General features: G+C 47.1%; 1 protein-coding gene across 1 annotated transcript in view; it reads left to right on the forward strand.

The window, feature by feature from the left end:
- LOC137429019 (polyhomeotic-like protein 2) overlaps positions 1-19,948 on the forward strand; it is a 359,347-nt gene that overhangs the window by 335,146 nt on the left and 4,253 nt on the right. The window contains exons 16-18 of the mRNA XM_078780934.1: positions 15,230-15,344; positions 17,649-17,772; positions 17,912-18,218. Coding sequence (XP_078637060.1) covers positions 15,230-15,344; positions 17,649-17,772; positions 17,912-18,218 — 546 coding nt within the window. The remainder of the gene's footprint in view (positions 1-15,229; positions 15,345-17,648; positions 17,773-17,911; positions 18,219-19,948) is intronic.

Consider the following 19,948-nt stretch of genomic DNA (forward strand, 5'->3'; position numbering starts at 1 on the left):
AAGCATTCCCCATGAGCCTTGCCGCCAAGGCCGCTTTCCATGGCCTTAAGTCCGACATCGCTGGCGCCGCTGTGGCGACGATTGATGAAAATAAATCTTTTGTTTTGGAAAGTGATGCGTCGGATCATGCGATAGCTGCAACTCTCTCCCAAGGGGGGCGCCCTGTGGCCTTCTTTTCGCGAACTCTCTCCTCCGCTGAGCGGAGACATTCGTCTGTCGAAAAGGAGGTGTATGCCATCGTCGAATCGATTCGGCGTTGGCGTCCCTATTTGCTTGGACGATGCTTCCAAATTATCACGGACCAACAAAGCGTTGCATTTATGTACGACACCCAGCATGCTCAACGCATTAAGAATGAGAAAATCACTCGCTGGCGGATCGAACTCGCCGATTTCTGCTACACAATCAAATATCGCCCTGGGAGGGATAACCTGGTTGCCGACGCCTTGTCGCGGCCGCCGACGTGTGCGAGTCTCATATCTTTTGAGGACCTGCGCGCTTTGCATGACACCTTGTGCCATCCTGGGGTGACGCGTTTCGCTCATTTTGTGTGGTCGTAACTTGCCCTACTCGGTTGAGGATATTCGTCAAATCTGTCACGCTTGTTCTGTATGTGCTGAACTCAAACCGCGCTTCTACAACCCTCCTATGGGGACGCTGGTCCGAGCTACTAGGCCGTGGGAGAGATTGGCGATGGATTTCAAAGGGCCACTGCCGGCGTCACCGGCTTCGAGTAACTCTCGTTACCTGCTCACAATCGTTGATGAGTTCTCGAGATTCCCTTTTGCTTTCCCGTGCGTAGATATGACAGCCGCCACGGTTATCCGGTGCCTGCAGAACTTGTTTTCTATGTTTGGGAATCCTGTTAACCCGATCGGGGTGCGGTGTTCCTGTCCCAGGAAGTGAGGAACTTCTTACTCCAGCATAATGTCGCTTTTAGCTATACCACTCCGTATAGGCCGCAGGCGAATGGACAGGTCGAACGCTTCAATGGTATTATATGGAGAGCCGTTATGCTGAGCCTTAAGTCCCTCAGCCGAGGCCTAGACAAATGGGCTTGGTCGCTACCTGCGGCACTGAACTCAATCAGGACTTTACTGTGTACGGCTACCAATCAAACTCCACACGAACAGATGTTTCATCACCCGAGGAGTTCTGGTAGTACCCGATCTTTACCTAGTTGGCTTGCGGAGCCGGGACCGGCTTTCCTCAAACGTGCTGTTCGCATAAGTATGATCCACAAATGGATAAGGTGCAGGTACTCCAAGCTAATCCCGAGCATGTTCGTGTGTTGATGTCTGATGGACGGGAGTCAACTGTCTCCGTACGCCACCTGGCCCCTTGCGGGGAAATTGACGAACCAATTTACGAGTCCATGGACTCTCCCGTTGCTCCGCCTGTGGAGTATCTGCCGGCCCTCTCACCGCTAAACGCACCCCAACCTGTAGGCTCGGTGGTGCCACCTCCGTCACCTGACTTAGGCGGCTACTCCGACGCAGGGGACTCCGGTCTTGGGGATGTAGTACCCGGTAGTTTCCGGACCCGTGCCGGAAGGGAGATTCGTCGCCCCGATCGCTACGGGTGGACCGACTGACATGGACGGACAATTGCTGCCCCTACTATTATGCTACTGCGTGCTTGATTCCTGCCTTAGCAGAAGTGGTGTAGTTATAACGGCGGGGAGAATGTAATGAAATTGTACCTAAGTTGAACCCAGGTGTTATGCTCTCTCCAACCACTGAGAGGCGTCTATAAGAACTCGGACGACCATCGCTCCGGATCATTCCTGTGACATATAATCTGTGACAGCGTAGACTCGAATGGTGCGTATATTTAGATGAACCAGGCTTGCTTGCACTGATTGTCAATTGCTGGACTTCTCCTTCATTATATAATCCTGATATATTGCATGATCATATTTTTACAGGTGTTGCCAGAGATCGAATTCGCATTAAACCTATCATTGGGACAATGTTGTGGATTTGACTTTTTACAACAAAACTCACAGTTACCGACCTGGTTTCGCCCTTTTGGGGCTCATCAGGGCAACGCAGTGAGTCCTGCATACACTTATGACTCTGAAAACCTTTCGGTTATATACCAGTTACTATGCGATTACATACCATCAGTGGTGAACCGCCATTAAGGTATCCCATCCAGCTATGCTGTACCTTAATGGGAGCGATAAGTACAGTCTGCCACACGGCACATTAACTCTGGTATCCACTCATTATATGGAATTGCCTGGATGCAGCCGGGAGCAACCAATCCAAATATATTGTTACAGACACGACTTTGATGTTAAGGTGGGCCGAGCGGAATGGCCGTCGTGTCCGCACAAATTACCCGATTGTACCCGAACGTTGACGAAGCCGCGCCACGCTGGCTCAATAAGGAAAAAGAAGACACCCGGCTGGGTTATAATGACAGACACCAATGTTTCGATTCTCAATTATATTCGTAAGGAAAGGTTAGATTACAGGGGCTAGAGGTATATCACAGGAAGACAGGCACTTAGACACACTCTTATATTAACCCCGGACAGACGACAGGTAAACGGGACAACGGCTGACTCACACGGGGATTGATGGCAAGGAAAGGCAGATAGCGATGGCTCAAGGTGCACTCTTGGCTCAAAGCAGGGTACAGTCCGGTCCAAAGATGCGGGGAGGTCACAGCGCTCGGAGGGGACGTTCTTTCTCAGGCGGGTCTTTCTCTCTCAGCGATCGCAGGCAACGTTCTTTCTCAGGCGGGGCGCATCTGACTCAGCGCTCGCAGGTACCTCTTTCTCCAGCTGGGGGCGCATCTCTTCTCACTTCCGGTAAGTCGCCACGTATATCCGGCGGGGAGTGACACGCCCTCGGCTCGCTAGCGCCGCCCCAGATGGAATCGGTCCGCCCTTCTGATTGGGTGCGGGGGGTTACCAGGCTCCGCCCTTGAGGAGGAGCTGACAGCCAGCCCCTCCGTGGTAACCCCGTGGAGCGCGTGGTCAATGGCGCTAATCGAGCCGGTGTGAGGACGCATCCTCCCCCGCGCCGCCGCCATCTCCTCTGTTGTTGTTGTAATTGTTGGGGAAGAAGATGGAAGGAGGTATGGGAAAGGTCCTAAACTCACTACTGATGCCATATAATCACATTCTGGTGCAACGAAGAGTCAGAATTAATGGAAACGAGTCCTTAACTGACATAGATTAAGAATAACTAGGAAGACGTCCTATAGTTGTCTACGTGTGTTGCGGTGGGACCTGGGCACGACATTTAATGGGGGAAAAAAGGGGAAGGTCGGTTCTACAGAGTGTTATTTACATGCAATGGGACTAGGGAATGGGGGATTGGGGAAAGTTGGGGAGTATTGGAGAAATAGGGGAATATTTACAAGCGGATATGGAGGCCAAATTCCATATTCGCAACATTGCACCCTTCTCTACCCTCGGGGCATCCCGACCCGATAAATTTTTACCTAGTTTAGTGTGGGGCTCAGATGTAGTCCCTCTACTATTAACTCTACCCTGAGTGCGACAGTTTTACAGATGTTCACAAATGAGTAAATATGTCCCCCTGCGACGTTGCACCCTTCTCCTCACAGAAACACACCCACAGGATAACCGAATCCGGAAAGAATTCTCAAACTACACATACAGCCGGTAGGGAGCATTATTTACAAGACTACGCTGCTATTTACACTACGATCCAGGACCTGTTTTTGGAGGAACACATGCAGATGTTATGCATAGAGAGAGCACGCTTGCCAACATCGATACACCAACCCACGAGTGCTCTGTGGCCGACGGCCTTTAATAACGTGCAGAGCACCCTTCCCGAGCATCAAAAGCACCACCCCACCACCAATCGGTGCAGTCACCATTGTTCATTGGAATAAAAATAAATTCGACAACCCCTAACCCTGCAGGTGTCTCTTGCTCTTCTTGTGGTGCACTTGGTGTTAACTAAAAGTGGTTCACCTGTATGGCATAGGTGCCACGTTGACCCATAGGTCCATCCCCGGGTGGTGCTTGGCCGCAAACGAACTGCGGTCCATTGTGGGTGGCCACAAACATTGCGGTCCATATGGTGTATCGATCCCGGCAGCAAACAGCGAAAGTGCAGGCCCACAACTGCGCAGCCAGCACCTCTCTCTCCTCTCTCTCTACCCCAAAGCCAGATCCTCGGAGGTGGGGGACAAAAGAAGCAGACAAGTGAGTAAGTTGGTAAGGGCGCAAAAGTGCACGCAATATAAGGTAATGCACACTGGGGGCACATGGGAACCAGGTGAGACAGGTACGTTCCTATCGTACGCCCCCCCCCCCACCAGGTAACCTACATGGCCCCTCCCTTACCCCTTACTGTATCCACACAACACAACACTACTCATAAACATCTACTTTACAAATCAACAAACATCCCTACTGTCTTCCCCGTTCCTCCCATATACCAAATTCGTCTTCTCTCCCTCCTAACCAATCAAATTTGCCATTTTCAACTCTCATCAAAATTTGCCATCTCCAACTGAACATCAAAATTTGCCATTACCAATTCATCATCAGTCCCTCCTAGGGAGGGAGAGATGGAATCACCCCAATGTCTCATCCACGTCGTGATGCGTCTCACAAATCCACACAGCAACTCATCTCCTGCAACAAAACAAAGAAAACACCGGTGTGGAGTCATCATCATCACCACAGGTAAGTGGCTGCGTATGGTGCGACAGGTTCATCAATCCTAACTATTTCCTAAATGACTTTAACAACTTTACACTACCCGGGGTCTTTCTCCGGCCAAACCATTGGCCCTCTTACACTATGGGTTCTAAAAACCAATTCCCATTGGCCAAACTGTGGTGCGCTTCAATTTGGGGTCTCACTCCCCCGATTCATCTCCCGGTGCCCTCGCACAATTTCTGGGCTGTGGCGTGTACCTCTCCCAGCGGGTCTACCCACCTGCACACCTCCACCACTGTAGTTGCCTCCGAGCTTACCTGTTCCTTACCCTAACCTATCTACCTGGGGAAGGCCCTCTGGCGCTCTCCCCACTCCGTGCCCTCTCTGGCACTGGGCTGCCCGATCCACACCCGGGATCCTCAGGCACCCACTCACAACTACCGGCTCCCAGAGCCCACCTGCGGCCTCACCTGGCCGACATCCTCACAGTGGTGGAGTGCCCAACCAACTACACACACTAACAGGCTACACGCCCAGCCATTTCCACAACACTAATGCACCCATCCACAATACCATTCTGCAACCGCACCACAAATGCCAATATCCAACCACAATTTACCTGCACCCTCTACCTAACACTTACACTACCCGCCCCGGGTACTCGTGAAAGGGGTCCACTCTTCCCCCATCCACACCTTCGCACCATGCACACCACTCCGTACCACTCACTCCAACTCTCTCCACACACCTGTACCTGCACACCTGTGCTCTCACACCTGGTGCCACCTGCACCCTTCTCTCCCCAAGCGCATTCGCGCTGATCCACACACTCACTACTCATACACTGCTCCACACACCTGTCCAGTTGCACACCTGTGCAATCACACCTGTTCAATTCTCACACACACGGCATCATCTCAGCTAACTACTCCCTTCTGAAACTTGCGCTTCCCAGTCGTCCCTTTAAACTATTGCGCTCCCACGTCATTATCATCCACACTAATCTACCTGCGTCCCCACTACAGGTATCAGTCACTCACTAACCTTAACGTTACCTAAGGTCATCTTCTCTAGATCCCTACACACAATATTCTAACCCACCCGGGCTAGTTTTCACTGCCATACACCCCATAAACTATTGCTCCTTTGCCCCCACCTGTGAGGGATGGTGGATTTGCCATCCCACCACATCGGGGGTCTCTCACTACCAATTTTGCACATCAAATTTCCACAAATTAAAAATTTGCCAATCACTGCCCATCATCTGCCAATCACTACTGCCAATCCTTTGCCAATCATCAAATTTTGTTTTTCTCTAATTTTGGGTCCAAAACACTACCCTCATCACCCAGTCGACTCACTAATACCTCTCGGTGCGCCAATCCCTGTCCAAAGCCCGGCTTCGTAAAGCCAAGCAATGGATGCTGGTTGTTTTGTGCCGGCGGCTGGATGCGTCCGGCATTCGGGGCAGGGACGGGGGCTTACCCGGGCCGAGATCCCACGCACCATCTCGGCACGGAGCCATCCCATGGCTCGATCTCGGCCTGCCGGAATGCCTCACCAAAAAGTGGTCGCCATGACGACCCTTCCTATCCTGCCGCCCGCTCCGCCTGGTGGAGCACGGACGCGGCCGTTCAAAGCGAGGCCCAGCACGCACCGAGGGCCCGATTCGGCTATAAGTCGTTCTAAACTCTACCCCGTCTAACGTCGATGCTTCACCTGCATGCTTACATCCCGCAGCCCGTTCCTTGCTCACACATCCAGCCGTGCCCATGCTCCTCGTACCTTTCCTTACACACCCAGGTACACCCATTCCACTCACAGCCTTGGTCACACACCTGACCACCGAACACTTTGGCACACATTCGTTGGTAGCACACCTCACCAACACACTTCTTCGCGCCCCCTCCTCGGTCACCTCCTCTGTGACAATCACAGGTGTGCTCTCATTCGCACACCCAACCACGTGCCTCACCACCAACTCCAGCGTGCATTCCCACTCACGCTCTACCATTCCAGGTGTGCATCCTTCCATCCCAGGTGTACATCCTCGCTCACCTGTCACAACTAACTCACGCTCCATGTCACTTTCACTACTTTCACCTCCATTCCTGACAGCGCACTCACCCTTACTCTTGACAGCGCACTCTTTCCTCATGCACCTGTCCGTCACACACCTTTCTCTCGCACACTCCCCCGTTACACCCTCTGTAACACTCACCACAGGTGGACACTCTTCCTTACTTCTGACAGCGCACTCTTTCCTCATGCACCTGTCCGTCACACACCTTTCTCGCGCACACCTTTCTCGCGCACACTCTCCCGTCACACCCTCTGTAACACTTACCACACCGCGCTTCCATGTGCCCCCTCGCACACTCGCTACGACCGACTCACTCTCGCCAGCACACTCACTCCTTGGCACACACTTTTTCCTCACACACCCCAGAGTCGGACTTTCTTGCACACCTCCTCTTTCGCACACCAGACCTGTCGCACACTTCACCCACGGCCTCTCACGAACACCCGGGTCTATCTCCACCCCCAAGCTTCTTAAATCCCCTGGCGCATCATACGCACGACCATATTGGTCACCACTTACACCGGGTTCTCTTTCTCTTCGCTTCTCCCCCATCACCTGCGAATCCCTCATCCGGTTAATGAGCACATCATCACGATCCGAACACAGACTTTGGACCAATTCTTTTATCTCATCTTTTATTTCTTTCTTATCCCCTCTCCGTCGCTTCTTAATTTCACTCATCCCTTCTTCCACTTCTTCTAATTTGTGCTTCACCTCTTTTATTCCCCGGTACGTCTCCTCAAGCTCGTCCTCCAAGGCTACCTTGACCGTTTCCAGGTGCGTCCTCACCTGCCGGTCCTTCGTCTCCATTACCTCTATCACCTCGTCCAACCTCGTTGTCAATCCCTCACGTACCATCTGACATTCCCTCTTTGTCGCTATTAAGTCGTTTTTTATGTCGTTTTGTGTCGCTTTTAAACCTCCTAATACTGCAGTGTTCCTTTGAACCTGCTCCGTTAGTCCTTTTTGTCCCTCCGTCAGCTGTTCCACCTCCTGCGTCAGGACCTCTATGCCCCCTTGTAACTTTACAGTCCCCTTTCTCACCTCCTTCTCCATGTGCTCCTTACAGTGCCTCACCTCCTCGCGCACTCCTCCGACCTCCTCACTCACTCCTCTTCTGATCTCTTCTCCCATCACTTGCATCTCCTGCCCAGATGCCACCCTCATCTGCTCCATTTCCTCCCTGTGAGCATCCAATTTCGTTTCTACCCCCATTCTGACCCCCTCTATCTGCTGCTCCATTTGTTTAACTTCCCTTTCCGCTTGGTCCCTCATGTCCCTCAATTTGCCTTCCATACTGTTTTCTAACCCCTCTAACCCATTTTTCACCTCTTTTATCTGATTCTCCTGGGCAGCCATTCTATTTTCTACCCCCATTAACCCATTTTTCACCTCTTTTATCTGATTCTCCTGGGCAGCCATTCTATTTTCTACCCCCATTAACCCATTTTTCACCTCTTTTATCCCGTTGTCTAACCCCTCACCGGTACCCCTCGCTTCGTCCCTCATTACCCCCATTTGGCCCTCCAATCGCTCACCCTGAGCATCCATCCGGTTCCCCATTCTGTTTGCCATTTCTTCATTATTCTGGGCCATAAGGGCCTTCATTTGTATAAAAAACAAGTTCCAATCCACCGGGGGCGCTGCCACGGTCGCCGGCGCGGTGACCAGCGAGGCGCCATTTTGCGTGCTTGCTACCCTCGCTGTTTCGCTCTCCTCACGTGTCTCAATTTGGTCCTGGACCGACCCTGCTTCACTCTCCCCTACCGGACCCCAGCCGTCTTGATCCGCCATAGCGCGACTTGCAAAATTCGAGTTTCGTAAAACAAATCCAAATTTTTTTATTTTTTTTTCGTTATAATTTCGGCGAGCGCAGTAACCGCGGGACCGCGCTCCGAATCGATTCGGTCGAGCGCCGTACGCGCTCCGGCTCGATTTTCCCTCCCAAAATTTGGGCCTAACTAATTTAGTCCCGGGTCCGAATCTCACTCCTCGACACCAATTGTTACAGACACGACTTTGATGTTAAGGTGGGCCGAGCGGAATGGCCGTCGTGTCCGCACAAATTACCCGATTGTACCCGAACGTTGACGAAGCCGCGCCACGCTGGCTCAATAAGGAAAAAGAAGACACCCGGCTGGGTTATAATGACAGACACCAATGTTTCGATTCTCAATTATATTTGTAAGGAAAGGTTAGATTACAGGGGCTAGAGGTATATCACAGGAAGACAGGCACTTAGACACACTCTTATATTAACCCCGGACAGACGACAGGTAAACGGGACAACGGCTGACTCACACGGGGATTGATGGCAAGGAAAGGCAGATAGCGATGGCTCAAGGTGCACTCTTGGCTCAAAGCAGGGTACAGTCCGGTCCAAAGATGCGGGGAGGTCACAGCGCTCGGAGGGGACGTTCTTTCTCAGGCGGGTCTTTCTCTCTCAGCGATCGCAGGCAACGTTCTTTCTCAGGCGGGGCGCATCTGACTCAGCGCTCGCAGGTACCTCTTTCTCCAGCTGGGGGCGCATCTCTTCTCACTTCCGGTAAGTCGCCACGTATATCCGGCGGGGAGTGACACGCCCTCGGCTCGCTAGCGCCGCCCCAGATGGAATCGGTCCGCCCTTCTGATTGGGTGCGGGGGGTTACCAGGCTCCGCCCTTGAGGAGGAGCTGACAGCCAGCCCCTCCGTGGTAACCCCGTGGAGCGCGTGGTCAATGGCGCTAATCGAGCCGGTGTGAGGACGCATCCTCCCCCGCGCCGCCGCCATCTCCTCTGTTGTTGTTGTAATTGTTGGGGAAGAAGATGGAAGGAGGTATGGGAAAGGTCCTAAACTCACTACTGATGCCATATAATCACATTCTGGTGCAACGAAGAGTCAGAATTAATGGAAACGAGTCCTTAACTGACATAGATTAAGAATAACTAGGAAGACGTCCTATAGTTGTCTACGTGTGTTGCGGTGGGACCTGGGCACGACATTTAATGGGGGAAAAAAGGGGAAGGTCGGTTCTACAGAGTGTTATTTACATGCAATGGGACTAGGGAATGGGGGATTGGGGAAAGTTGGGGAGTATTGGAGAAATAGGGGAATATTTACAAGCGGATATGGAGGCCAAATTCCATATTCGCAACAATATCTTCAGTTCTCCAGCTTTCAATGAACGCATGTAATGACGTCACTGCCATGTACATACGCTCTGCCGGTCAAGCTCTCAAGAGAACCCTCTGACAGAGCAGAATTTTGATCTTAGTTCATATACTGTCATAAGTGTATGTAAAACTCACAGTTACCGACCTGGTTTTGCCCTTTTGGGGCTCATCAGGGCAACGCAGTGAGTCCTGCATACACTTATGACTCTGAAAACCTTTCGGTTATATACCAGTTACTATGCGATTACATACCATCAGTGGTGAACCGCCATTAAGGTATCCCATCCAGCTATGCTGTATCTGAACTAAGATCAAAATTCTGCTCTGATATATATATATATATATATATATATATATATATATACAGTGATCCCTCGTTTATCGCGGGGGTTACGTTCCAGAACCCCCCGCGATAGACGAAAATCCGCGAAGTAGCGACCATATTTTAATTTAATTATTTATATATATTTTAAAGCTTTATGACCCTCCCCACACTCTTATTAACCTTTCCCACACTCTTATTAACCTTTCTCACACTCTTATTAACCTTTCCCATACTCTTATAAACACTTCCTATACTCTTAAACACTTTTTACACTCTTAAACATACGTAATTTTAACAACATATAAAATTCTAATGGGTACTCACGATTGAAGATACTGTAGCGACCCATGGGTTCCCCAAGCAAGACCAGCATCAGAATCTCCTTGCTCCAGCCGGTGACGTCACCGGCGGGGATCCCCGGTGCCAGAGTGGCTGGTCACGTGACCGCCGAAGCACGCCACGCTTGAGAGGCGTGGCTTTCGGTTTCTGGTTGTGCTTTATAATGCAGCCCGATAAATGGGCTTTTCAGTGTTCCCGAGTTGGTTTTGAGAATAAATATCTTCTCGGACGAGTTTGTGTCTTGCCCGTCATTTCGTCCGTATCAAGCAAGAGCCCCGGCTCTTCAATACTACAACTTGCGTGATGAAGATGATGATGAATTAGCTGTGCAGTACTGATGACGATGAAGGTGATGACGATGATGAATGTACTGCACAGCCAGAAAGAGCATTACAGTTACCCATTACGTGGGTAACTAGCGCAAATGGAAGCTGCCGCATCTGCGTTTTCCATACGCACGACTCTTTGTCTCTCTGTCTACTGTTCTACTGTACACTATGTACAGTATTTTATTTCTTGTAATATGTTTTAATTACTGTATTTTTCTTTTTTTTACGTTTTTTAATTTTTTAGGCTAGTAAATGCTTATTTTACCACAAAAATATTTAAAATAATAGTATATAAAAATACATTTATACCGCAAAATCCCGCGATATAGCGAAAAATCGGCGATATAATTTTACATATACTAGCGAGAAAAACCCGCGATGTACCGAAGCCGCGAAAAGTGAACCGCGATATAGCGAGGGATGACTGTATATATATATATATAGATATATATATATATATATATATATATATATATATATATATCAGAGCAGAATTTTGATTATATATATACATACATACATACATACATACAAACATACATACATACATACATACATACATACAGTCACGTGAAAAAGTAAGTACACCCCATGTAAAGTTTTGACTTTTTCAACATATTTCAACATACAGCTATTTGATCTTCATTTCAACAATATTGATAGATAAAGGTGATATAATATAACAAATATCATGAAACATTTACATTTTGTAGTCCATTGTATAATTTAAATTAACATAAATGCAAATTTCGCATGTGGTAAAAGTAAGTACACCCTTGGCTCTAATAGGTGGTATTGCCCCCTTTGGCAGAAACAACCTCAAGTAGGCATTTCTTATAACTGTCTACCAGTCTCTGACATCGACTGGGAGAAATTTTTGCCCACTCCTCCATGCAGAATTCTTTCAGCTGTGCGATGTTTGAGGGGTTTCTTGCATGCACAGCTCGTTTCAAATCCCCCCACAACATCTCCATGGGATTTAGATCCGGGCTTTGACTTGGCCATTCCAGAACCCTCCATTTCTTTCTTTTCAGCCATTCCTTGGTGGATTTACTGGTATGTTTAGGGTCATTGTCATGTTGCAAGGTCCACCTTCGGTTGAGCTTCAACTTTCTGACAGATGGCCTCACATTATCCTCAAGCACCCTCTGGTACAATGAAGAATTCATAGTGGATTCTATGATGGTGAGCTGCCCAGGCCCTGATGCAGCAAAGCTGCCCCAAACCATAATATTTCCACCACCATGCTTTCCAGTTGGTATCAGGTTCTTGTGGTCAAATGCTGTCTTTGGTTTTCACCAAACATGTCTTCTGGTACTGTGGCCAAATAGCTCTACCTTTGACTCATCTGTCCAGAGCACATTGTTCCAGAAGTGCTGGTCTTTGCCTAGGTGTTCATTGGCAAATGTTAGTCTTGCCCTGATGTTCTTTCTGGACAGCAAAGGTTTCCTCCTGGCACACCTCCCATGTAGATCAAATTTGTGCAGCCTCTTTCTAATGGTAGACTCGTGCACTTTGACATCAACAGTGGCAAAAGCTACCTGTAGGTCCCGTGATGACATTCTGGGGTTCTTCGGGACTTCTTTCAGCATCTTGCGGACTGCTCTCGGGCTGAACTTGCTGGGGCGGCCTGGCCTGAACAAGTTGGCAGTTGTTTGGAATCTTCTCCACTTGTAGATGATCTTCCGGACAGTTGAATGATCGATTTCAAATTGTTTGGAGATCTTTTTAAATCCCTTCCCAGACTCGTAGGCATCTATAACCTTCTTTCTGAAGGCCTCAAAGAGCTCTTTTGATCTAGGCATGGTGATGCCACACACTTCAACAACAAAGAGCAAACCAAACCAAATGTCTGAAGTTTAAATAAGATATGTTCCTCCAAGATCCTCTCTAACGATGTTCTAATCATTTGCACCTGAGCTGGTGCACCTCATTCTAATTTTAGGTATTTGAAGTAGTGATAAATGTAGGGGTGCACTTACTTTTTCCACATGCGAAATTTGCATTTATGTTTATTTAAATTATACAATGGACTAGAAAATGTAAATGTTTCATGATATTTGTTATATTATATCACCTTTATCTATCAATATTGTTGAAATGAAGATCAAACAGCTGTATGTTGAAATATGTTGAAAAAGTCAAAACTTAACATAGGGTGTACTTACTTTTTCACGTGACTATATATATGTCGAGGTAATTTCACCAGGTTGGGACACATTGTGTGACATGAAAGTGAATTTTTTTATGGCAATGATTTACATTCTCTTGCATCTCAAATGTCAGAGTACATACATTGCTTTCATATTCCAAGAGATTTCGTGGAAAGCTTGTTGCAAAAAAATGTAGGCATGTTGTTAATGACTGTGTGCACATATTATGCAGACGTAACATGGACACCATATTTTTAACTTTTGCTCCTGTAAATTTTTATGGCATACATATTTCTCTTTCTTCAGTCACTGTCACATAACCTCATGGGAGGGGGTTACTGTAATTAAAACCATTCAAAGAATACGATCATTGGTTGATACCATTTCTGGAGAAGGTGTGAATTTTATTCTTTAGATGATTAAATACTCCGATGTAACAAAAATCAACAAGACACCCACGTGGCAAATATTATTTTTATGAGTTGGTGAAAAAAAGAACGTTTCAGAAAAACTTCATAACATCATTCTCTGTATGATGTTATGATTAAATTAAAGCAGTTATACTTGCCTAGACCTATGAATATCATAAGGGCTCTTGATAACGGGCCGGTTCATCGATGTAACAAGGATTTTTATTAATGGACACCATGCGTTACGTCGATGTTTCCCCACAACGGGGTTACATGATTTGTGCACTGACAAGACATGTAATGTTCAGACTTGTGCACACTCACGTCTATGCTACTGACCTACTATTCTTGAGTATTGGTGATTATTGTCCAAACGTTTTCTTCATGGAATGTAAATTTGAATCCATCACAGAAATAATGGCACACTTTGGTACCATTTTTTGCCCTGGACACCAGTATGATTTTCAAATCTAAAATATAGTATTTCTCTCTAAAATTTTGTATTGTTCATGAGATATACAAGCATACACACACCTTTTACCACAAACCAGTTTACATCAGAAAACATAGAATTTCTGTGATATTTTGCCCCTTTTATACATGAACTATGCCCAACCAAGTCACAGTGTGACCCAACCTGGTGAAATGACCCATATATATATATATATATACACTGTATATATATGAAGGCCATAGCATGTATGGGCCCCATGCTTTTGGACTTCAGGCCTTGAACAGCTTCATAGTGATCGTGTTGTTGTTGTGAGGGGAACATTAAGGTAATATTTCTTTTTCTTAGGCAATGTTTTATTGAAAAACAAACAGCATTTTTTTGCACATCTTATCTTATTGTAATAACAGGAGGATTCACAGTTCATACACACCTTAACCAGCGGTACGATTATATTTATTCCACATAGCTGTGTATTCTCTTTACAAAGTGCTCCCTCACCTCAAATCCTCCCCGTCTGTTGTGCGGAAGTTCCACAGGCTCAACTAGTTGCCATTGATAAATATTCTTTGACTATTGTTCATTATAAATTCAGTACGTATAAAGAACCACAATATTACTGTAAAAAGTTAATAGAGATATCTGGTGTGCTGAAGTATAGTCTCGACACTACAAAAAAAAAAAACTTCTGTTTTTTTTTTTATAGTCTAGACACTATTTAAAAAATTTTTAAAAAGATCGTTTTAAGGCCATTTTCCCCGCTTGAGCGGGGGCTAGCCTTGCGGGCCCCATGACAATCATGGTTCCCTGTTTGAGGCAATGTTTTTATGGCCGGATGCCCTTCCTGACGCCAACCGCAGGGATACGGTGTACCTATTCTAAATCGGGGTACACACCGGGATCATTCATCCCAGCAAGCTGGTACTCAATTTGCCGACCTCGGAAGGATGACAGGCTGAGTCAACCCCCCTGGCGTTAATTCAGCGATCGACTGGGATTCGAACCCAGGATCCTAGGATCCCAAGTCGGTACCCTAACCGCTAAGCCAACACCAGGGTTAATCAGTCTAGACACTGAAGAACATTAATTACGTCGTTCCCATTCAGCGGTCCGCGGCCATTTATTGTGATCTTTGCCGGTCCGTGGTGAGAAAAAGGTTAAGTACCACTGCTTTAGAACACTTGCTGCTAGGTCTGCTCTTAACTTTTTCAGGATAACCTTTCTCCCTTTATGTTGGATTTTAAAAAAGAACGTGAGTAATTAAGCAGGGAGTGTGTTGTTTATAATGTGCTGCTTGTGTTTAAACCCTAACGATGGACTTGTTGAGCAGCATCAACTGAGAACAAGATTGATGAGTACTTGAAGTGTGAGTTCTGTGGCAAGATGGATCTCGTGCAAAATTTCAAGAAGTCCAGACGCTTCTGCTCAACTGGGTGTGTAAAGAGGTAAGTTCCTTTTGATGTCTATCACACAGCTAACATGAACCATTTACTGCATTTACCAATCACATCTTCACCTCACAATCACATGTATCTATGAAATTGACCGAATTACCAAATGTTGGGTGGGAAAAAAACATTCAGCCAAAAGAGGTTAGTTGGACCTCGGGGGGGGGGGGGGGGGGGGGTAGGGTGGGGGAATCCTCGTCCGGTGATTTGTCCATCTCTTCAGGAACTTTGTTTACAAGGATACATGACTGAAATCACAGTAATTTGAAAATTAGTATGTATGAAAGGAGTCACGTCCGTGCGTGTGTAATGCTTTTTCGCACCCAAGGAAGAAATTTTGTACTTAGCTTTGTCACAGATCGAATGCCATCTGCTACTTTACGAGTCAGCGGCTTTAGCCACTCATCCACTGTACCTTTTAAGCGGTGAACATCGGATTTATATTTTTATAAAGAGCCCGTCCTTGCCGACGGGAGGAAGAGGAATCGGGACTTGGAGCGCTGCTGCAAAACACAAAACAAACAAGAAAGAACAATCAGAGATTGCAGACCCGCGCCAGGATATGTTTTCAGTGGTTTTTAAGGCTTTTGTGTTAAACTCTGCTCAACTTCACTCCTTCATTCCTCTTTTCTCCCGCCTCTGGAACAAACTCCCTCCCTCTCTTCAATCCCACTGAATTGACGATCTTGATCAAAGCTCGGGTCAACAGGATGAAAAGTGACGATTTTTCAGATGAAAAATGATGATTTTAGAAGTTTGACCTTGAGTTGACCTTTTGACCTCAAATAGTTGGTTTCCCAATTCATTGAGGCACTATACAAATGCTGTTCAATTTTCAAGTCAATTGGACGAAAATTGATGGGTTTTCAGATGAAAATGCATGATTTTGAAGTTTGACCTTGAATAGACCTTTGACCTTTTGCCCTAAAAAAAAATAGTTGGTTTCCCAATTCAGTGACACAATAAGCAAATGCTGTTCTATTTTCAAGTCAATCGGATGAAAATTGATGATTTTTCAGATGGCGAAATGGAGAAGATTGTCATGGGGACTGCAAGGCTAACCCCCGTTCTAGCAGGGAAAATGGCCTTAAAATGCCTGTTGTTGTTGTTGATGTTTATGTAGGCCTATGAAAGGCCGACGGTTCGTAGATGCGGAGTTATGTCCAAACTTTCATGCTCCTTAACACTGATGGGAAGGTCACATCTGGGGTTTGTTGATACACAGGGTAAATTTTAAATTATGATAGTTACTATTAATATTGCTTGGGAGATGGGAGTAGGGGGTGGAAGAGGTATGGGTGGGCGTTGTATGGGTTGTGATTGCCATTCTAAATGTACTGTATATCTTTTGTTTGGTTCCGGGGCCATAAGTAAAATTATACGAGACTTTTGCATATATTAGTGAAAGGAAAAGTGTACGTTCGTGTGCTTGTGTTATAACCACGGCCACCACCAACTAATTGTATTGGCAGGAAATTGACGAAACCAACTCCTATCTTCTACGGATATGTCTCATGCTCCTATATTTCCATGAGTCCGATTTGCATTTCGGAACAGAACAATTGTGGTTAACCATCTTGAAATTTCCACTCTCACATCTCCAATGCTGAAAATTATGTTTAAAAGACGATTTTAATTACAGATCTTACACTAGCAACGGCAGGTTAAAAGTGCCTTGCGAGCCAAAGCGAATCAGTGTAAACAACTCACAAAGGCCTCATTTGGCAATTCATACGTCAGCATGAAAGAGCCGTATTAGCCCGCACCATTCTTGAGAAGGAAGCCCTTTTGTGTTTTACAGTGGTGCTACAGCCAACATGTTCCCTCACATGTACATCAAATGGGCGTCCCATCTGCTGGCATTCGTTGGCGGACGTTAAAGATCCCTTGGTGTCCTTCGCGAAGAGTAGGCGAGTTATCACCACCACCCGAAGCAAATTCCAAATTCCTGCCCTTGCCAGCATCAATAGCACAGCCACGCCCTCAGCTAATGATGCTACCCCCCAGCTTTGTGGTGCTTACGAAAGAGGAAGTAAACACGCACTCCAAGTCCTCTTCCTCCCGTCCATAAGAATGAGCTCCTTGCCAGCGTGCTATTAATTGGCAGATGTGTTTGCATTCAGTTATCAAGCCAGTTGGAGACTTTTTATTTATTTTTCATTTTGTCTGAAAGCCAAGGTTGGAGTACAGGCTCATGATATGAGGATTGCCATCTGTGTATTTGCAAAATATGAAAATTTTCAACACCTGCCACTCTCAATCATTTATGTATTTGTTTTGTTTGCTTGCTTCTCTCTGCAGGTATAACGTCAGTTTTTGTCACGATTCTCGATCTGATAAAACAAAGCGGCCAGAGCGTGGTCGTGTTGGTCGACCACGCAAGATCCATTCAAAAGTGTCTTTACGTGGGCCACACCTTAAGCGGGTAAGTATGGCTCAGCTCAGCTCAGCCTTGCATTTACATTCTTGATTAGTTTATAGTCAATATCAGATGAACATGGGACAATGTAGTTGTGGATTACTCACATTGAGCCATTTTTCTGTCACTTTCTTCATCTTTTCAGAAGCATGGGGTTCTCTCTGGCCTTGATGACTCCAGCCATCACAGTGACAACTCGAGCCTTGATGATAATTACACTCCCAGCTCACGCCCTCCTCTATTGTCTCGACGACGCCCCTCGGCCTCCCGAGAGTCATCGGGTCCTCCGCCTCTTCCACCTCCTCCCCCTGCACCTCACCCCCCTGTGTTGCACAGAGAGCCATCTCGTCCACCACGGCGCGATGAGGGTTGTAGTGGTGGACCAAGCCACAGAGGTGATCCAGCCCGCTGGAGTGTGCAGGAAGTGTGGGAGTTCGTGAGCCGGCTGCCTGGTAAGGGAAGGGTTTTAAACTTTTTTTCATTGATATTTCCAAAACAATTCCCTGTATATTCAGTCATTGATTTATCCTATTGCCACGTTGCCGGGGATTAAGATCCCCAAGCTGACGGATGACCGAAACGATGCTTTAACTCCGAGGCGTACTTCGAACCTTGGCGGGATTGTCTTTCGCGCGTGCGGGAAAGGCCCAAAACCCTATCTGATCACGGGGATCACGGGTATGGAAGACTCACTGCATTGCCCTGATGAAGCCCCAAACAAGGGCGAAACCAGGTCGGTAACTGTGAGTTTTGTATACACTTGTGACAGTATCTGAACTAAGATCTAAATTATGACGCACTGCTAGATGGCTTCTCCGGAGCTTGGGAACTTGGCAGGCAAGGCGTGCTTACGTGGCGATGACGTCATGGTGTGCGCTCATTAGGTTACCGCCTTTAGAGGCCATTTTTCCCCACAGGGCGGGGCTTGGCCTTTTTTTGGGCACCATGGTCCCTTTTTGTCCCCCGTCGCACCGCGGAGCGAAAGGGGGACTATGGTTTTCCCCTCCGTCCATGTGTCCGTGCATGCGTAAGCGAAGGACCGCATTCGAATTTGGTGTGTGGGTGCAACCCACGTCAAAATCCAAGATGGCCACCGCCATGTATGTCTGAACCTTGTGAGCGGAATATCTTGAAAAATAAGCGAAGTACCAACTTCTAATCCGGTATGTGGGTGTATCTCGGCAAAAGGAAGACCCCTATTGAAAATTGGGTCGCCACGTCAACATCCAAGATGGCCGCCGCCATGTATGTCTGAACCTTGTGAGCGGAATATCTTGAAAAATAAGCGAAGTACCAACTTCTAATCTGGTGTGTGGGTGTATCTAGGCATAAGGAAGAAAGCTATTGAAAATTGGGTCGCCACGTCAAAATCCAAGATGGCCGCCTTGCGTCTTCCACTTTGTCAACTCACATCACTTCACCGACGGGGGACCTAGGTGTAACGCTTTTTTTTTTTTGAAGCAATGTTTTACAGCCGGGTGCCCTTCCTATCGCCAACCCTGTTAGTCGCCTCTTGCCACACACAGGGAATTACCAGTGAACTGGTACTCAATTTGCCAACCTCGGAAGGATGACAGGCTGAGTCAACCCCCCTGGTGTTAATTCAGCGATCGACCAGGATTCGAACCCAGGATCCTAGGATCCCAAGCTGGCACCCTAACCACTAAGCCAACACCAGGCTCATTACAGCCTGGTGTTGGCTTAGTGCTCATTAGGTTGAAAACTGAAATTATAGATTCTGATTGGTTACTGCCAACCGCATCCAGGCGACTCCATATAATAAGTGGATACCAGAGGTGATGTACCGTGTGGCAGGTAGTGCTTATCGCTCCCATTAAGGTGCAGCGATAGCTGGATGGGCCACCTTAATGGCGGTTCACCACTGATGGTATGAAATCGCATAATGGCTGATATACAGGGTGTTTCAAAAAGATGGACCCAATTTCAAAGCAGTATATTTCACGATGGCAACATGTTACAATTACACAAAAAGTTACAAACGGTTTAATGAGTTATCAAGTTTTACTAACCATTTTATAAATGCTCTATGTGCCCTCCCCCTGCTGCAAGGACAACATCGAGACGATAGTTGAATTCGTCCCAAACGTCTCTCAGAGTGTCTTCTTTCACTGAAGTCACCGCTGCCATGATTCTGTTTTTGAGTTCATCCAGATTAGTCGCT

This window comes from Myxine glutinosa, chromosome 6 (assembly GCF_964187855.1).
Source record: "Myxine glutinosa chromosome 6, kmMyxGlut1.1, whole genome shotgun sequence".
In the NCBI taxonomy this organism is placed as follows: domain Eukaryota; kingdom Metazoa; phylum Chordata; class Myxini; order Myxiniformes; family Myxinidae; genus Myxine; species Myxine glutinosa.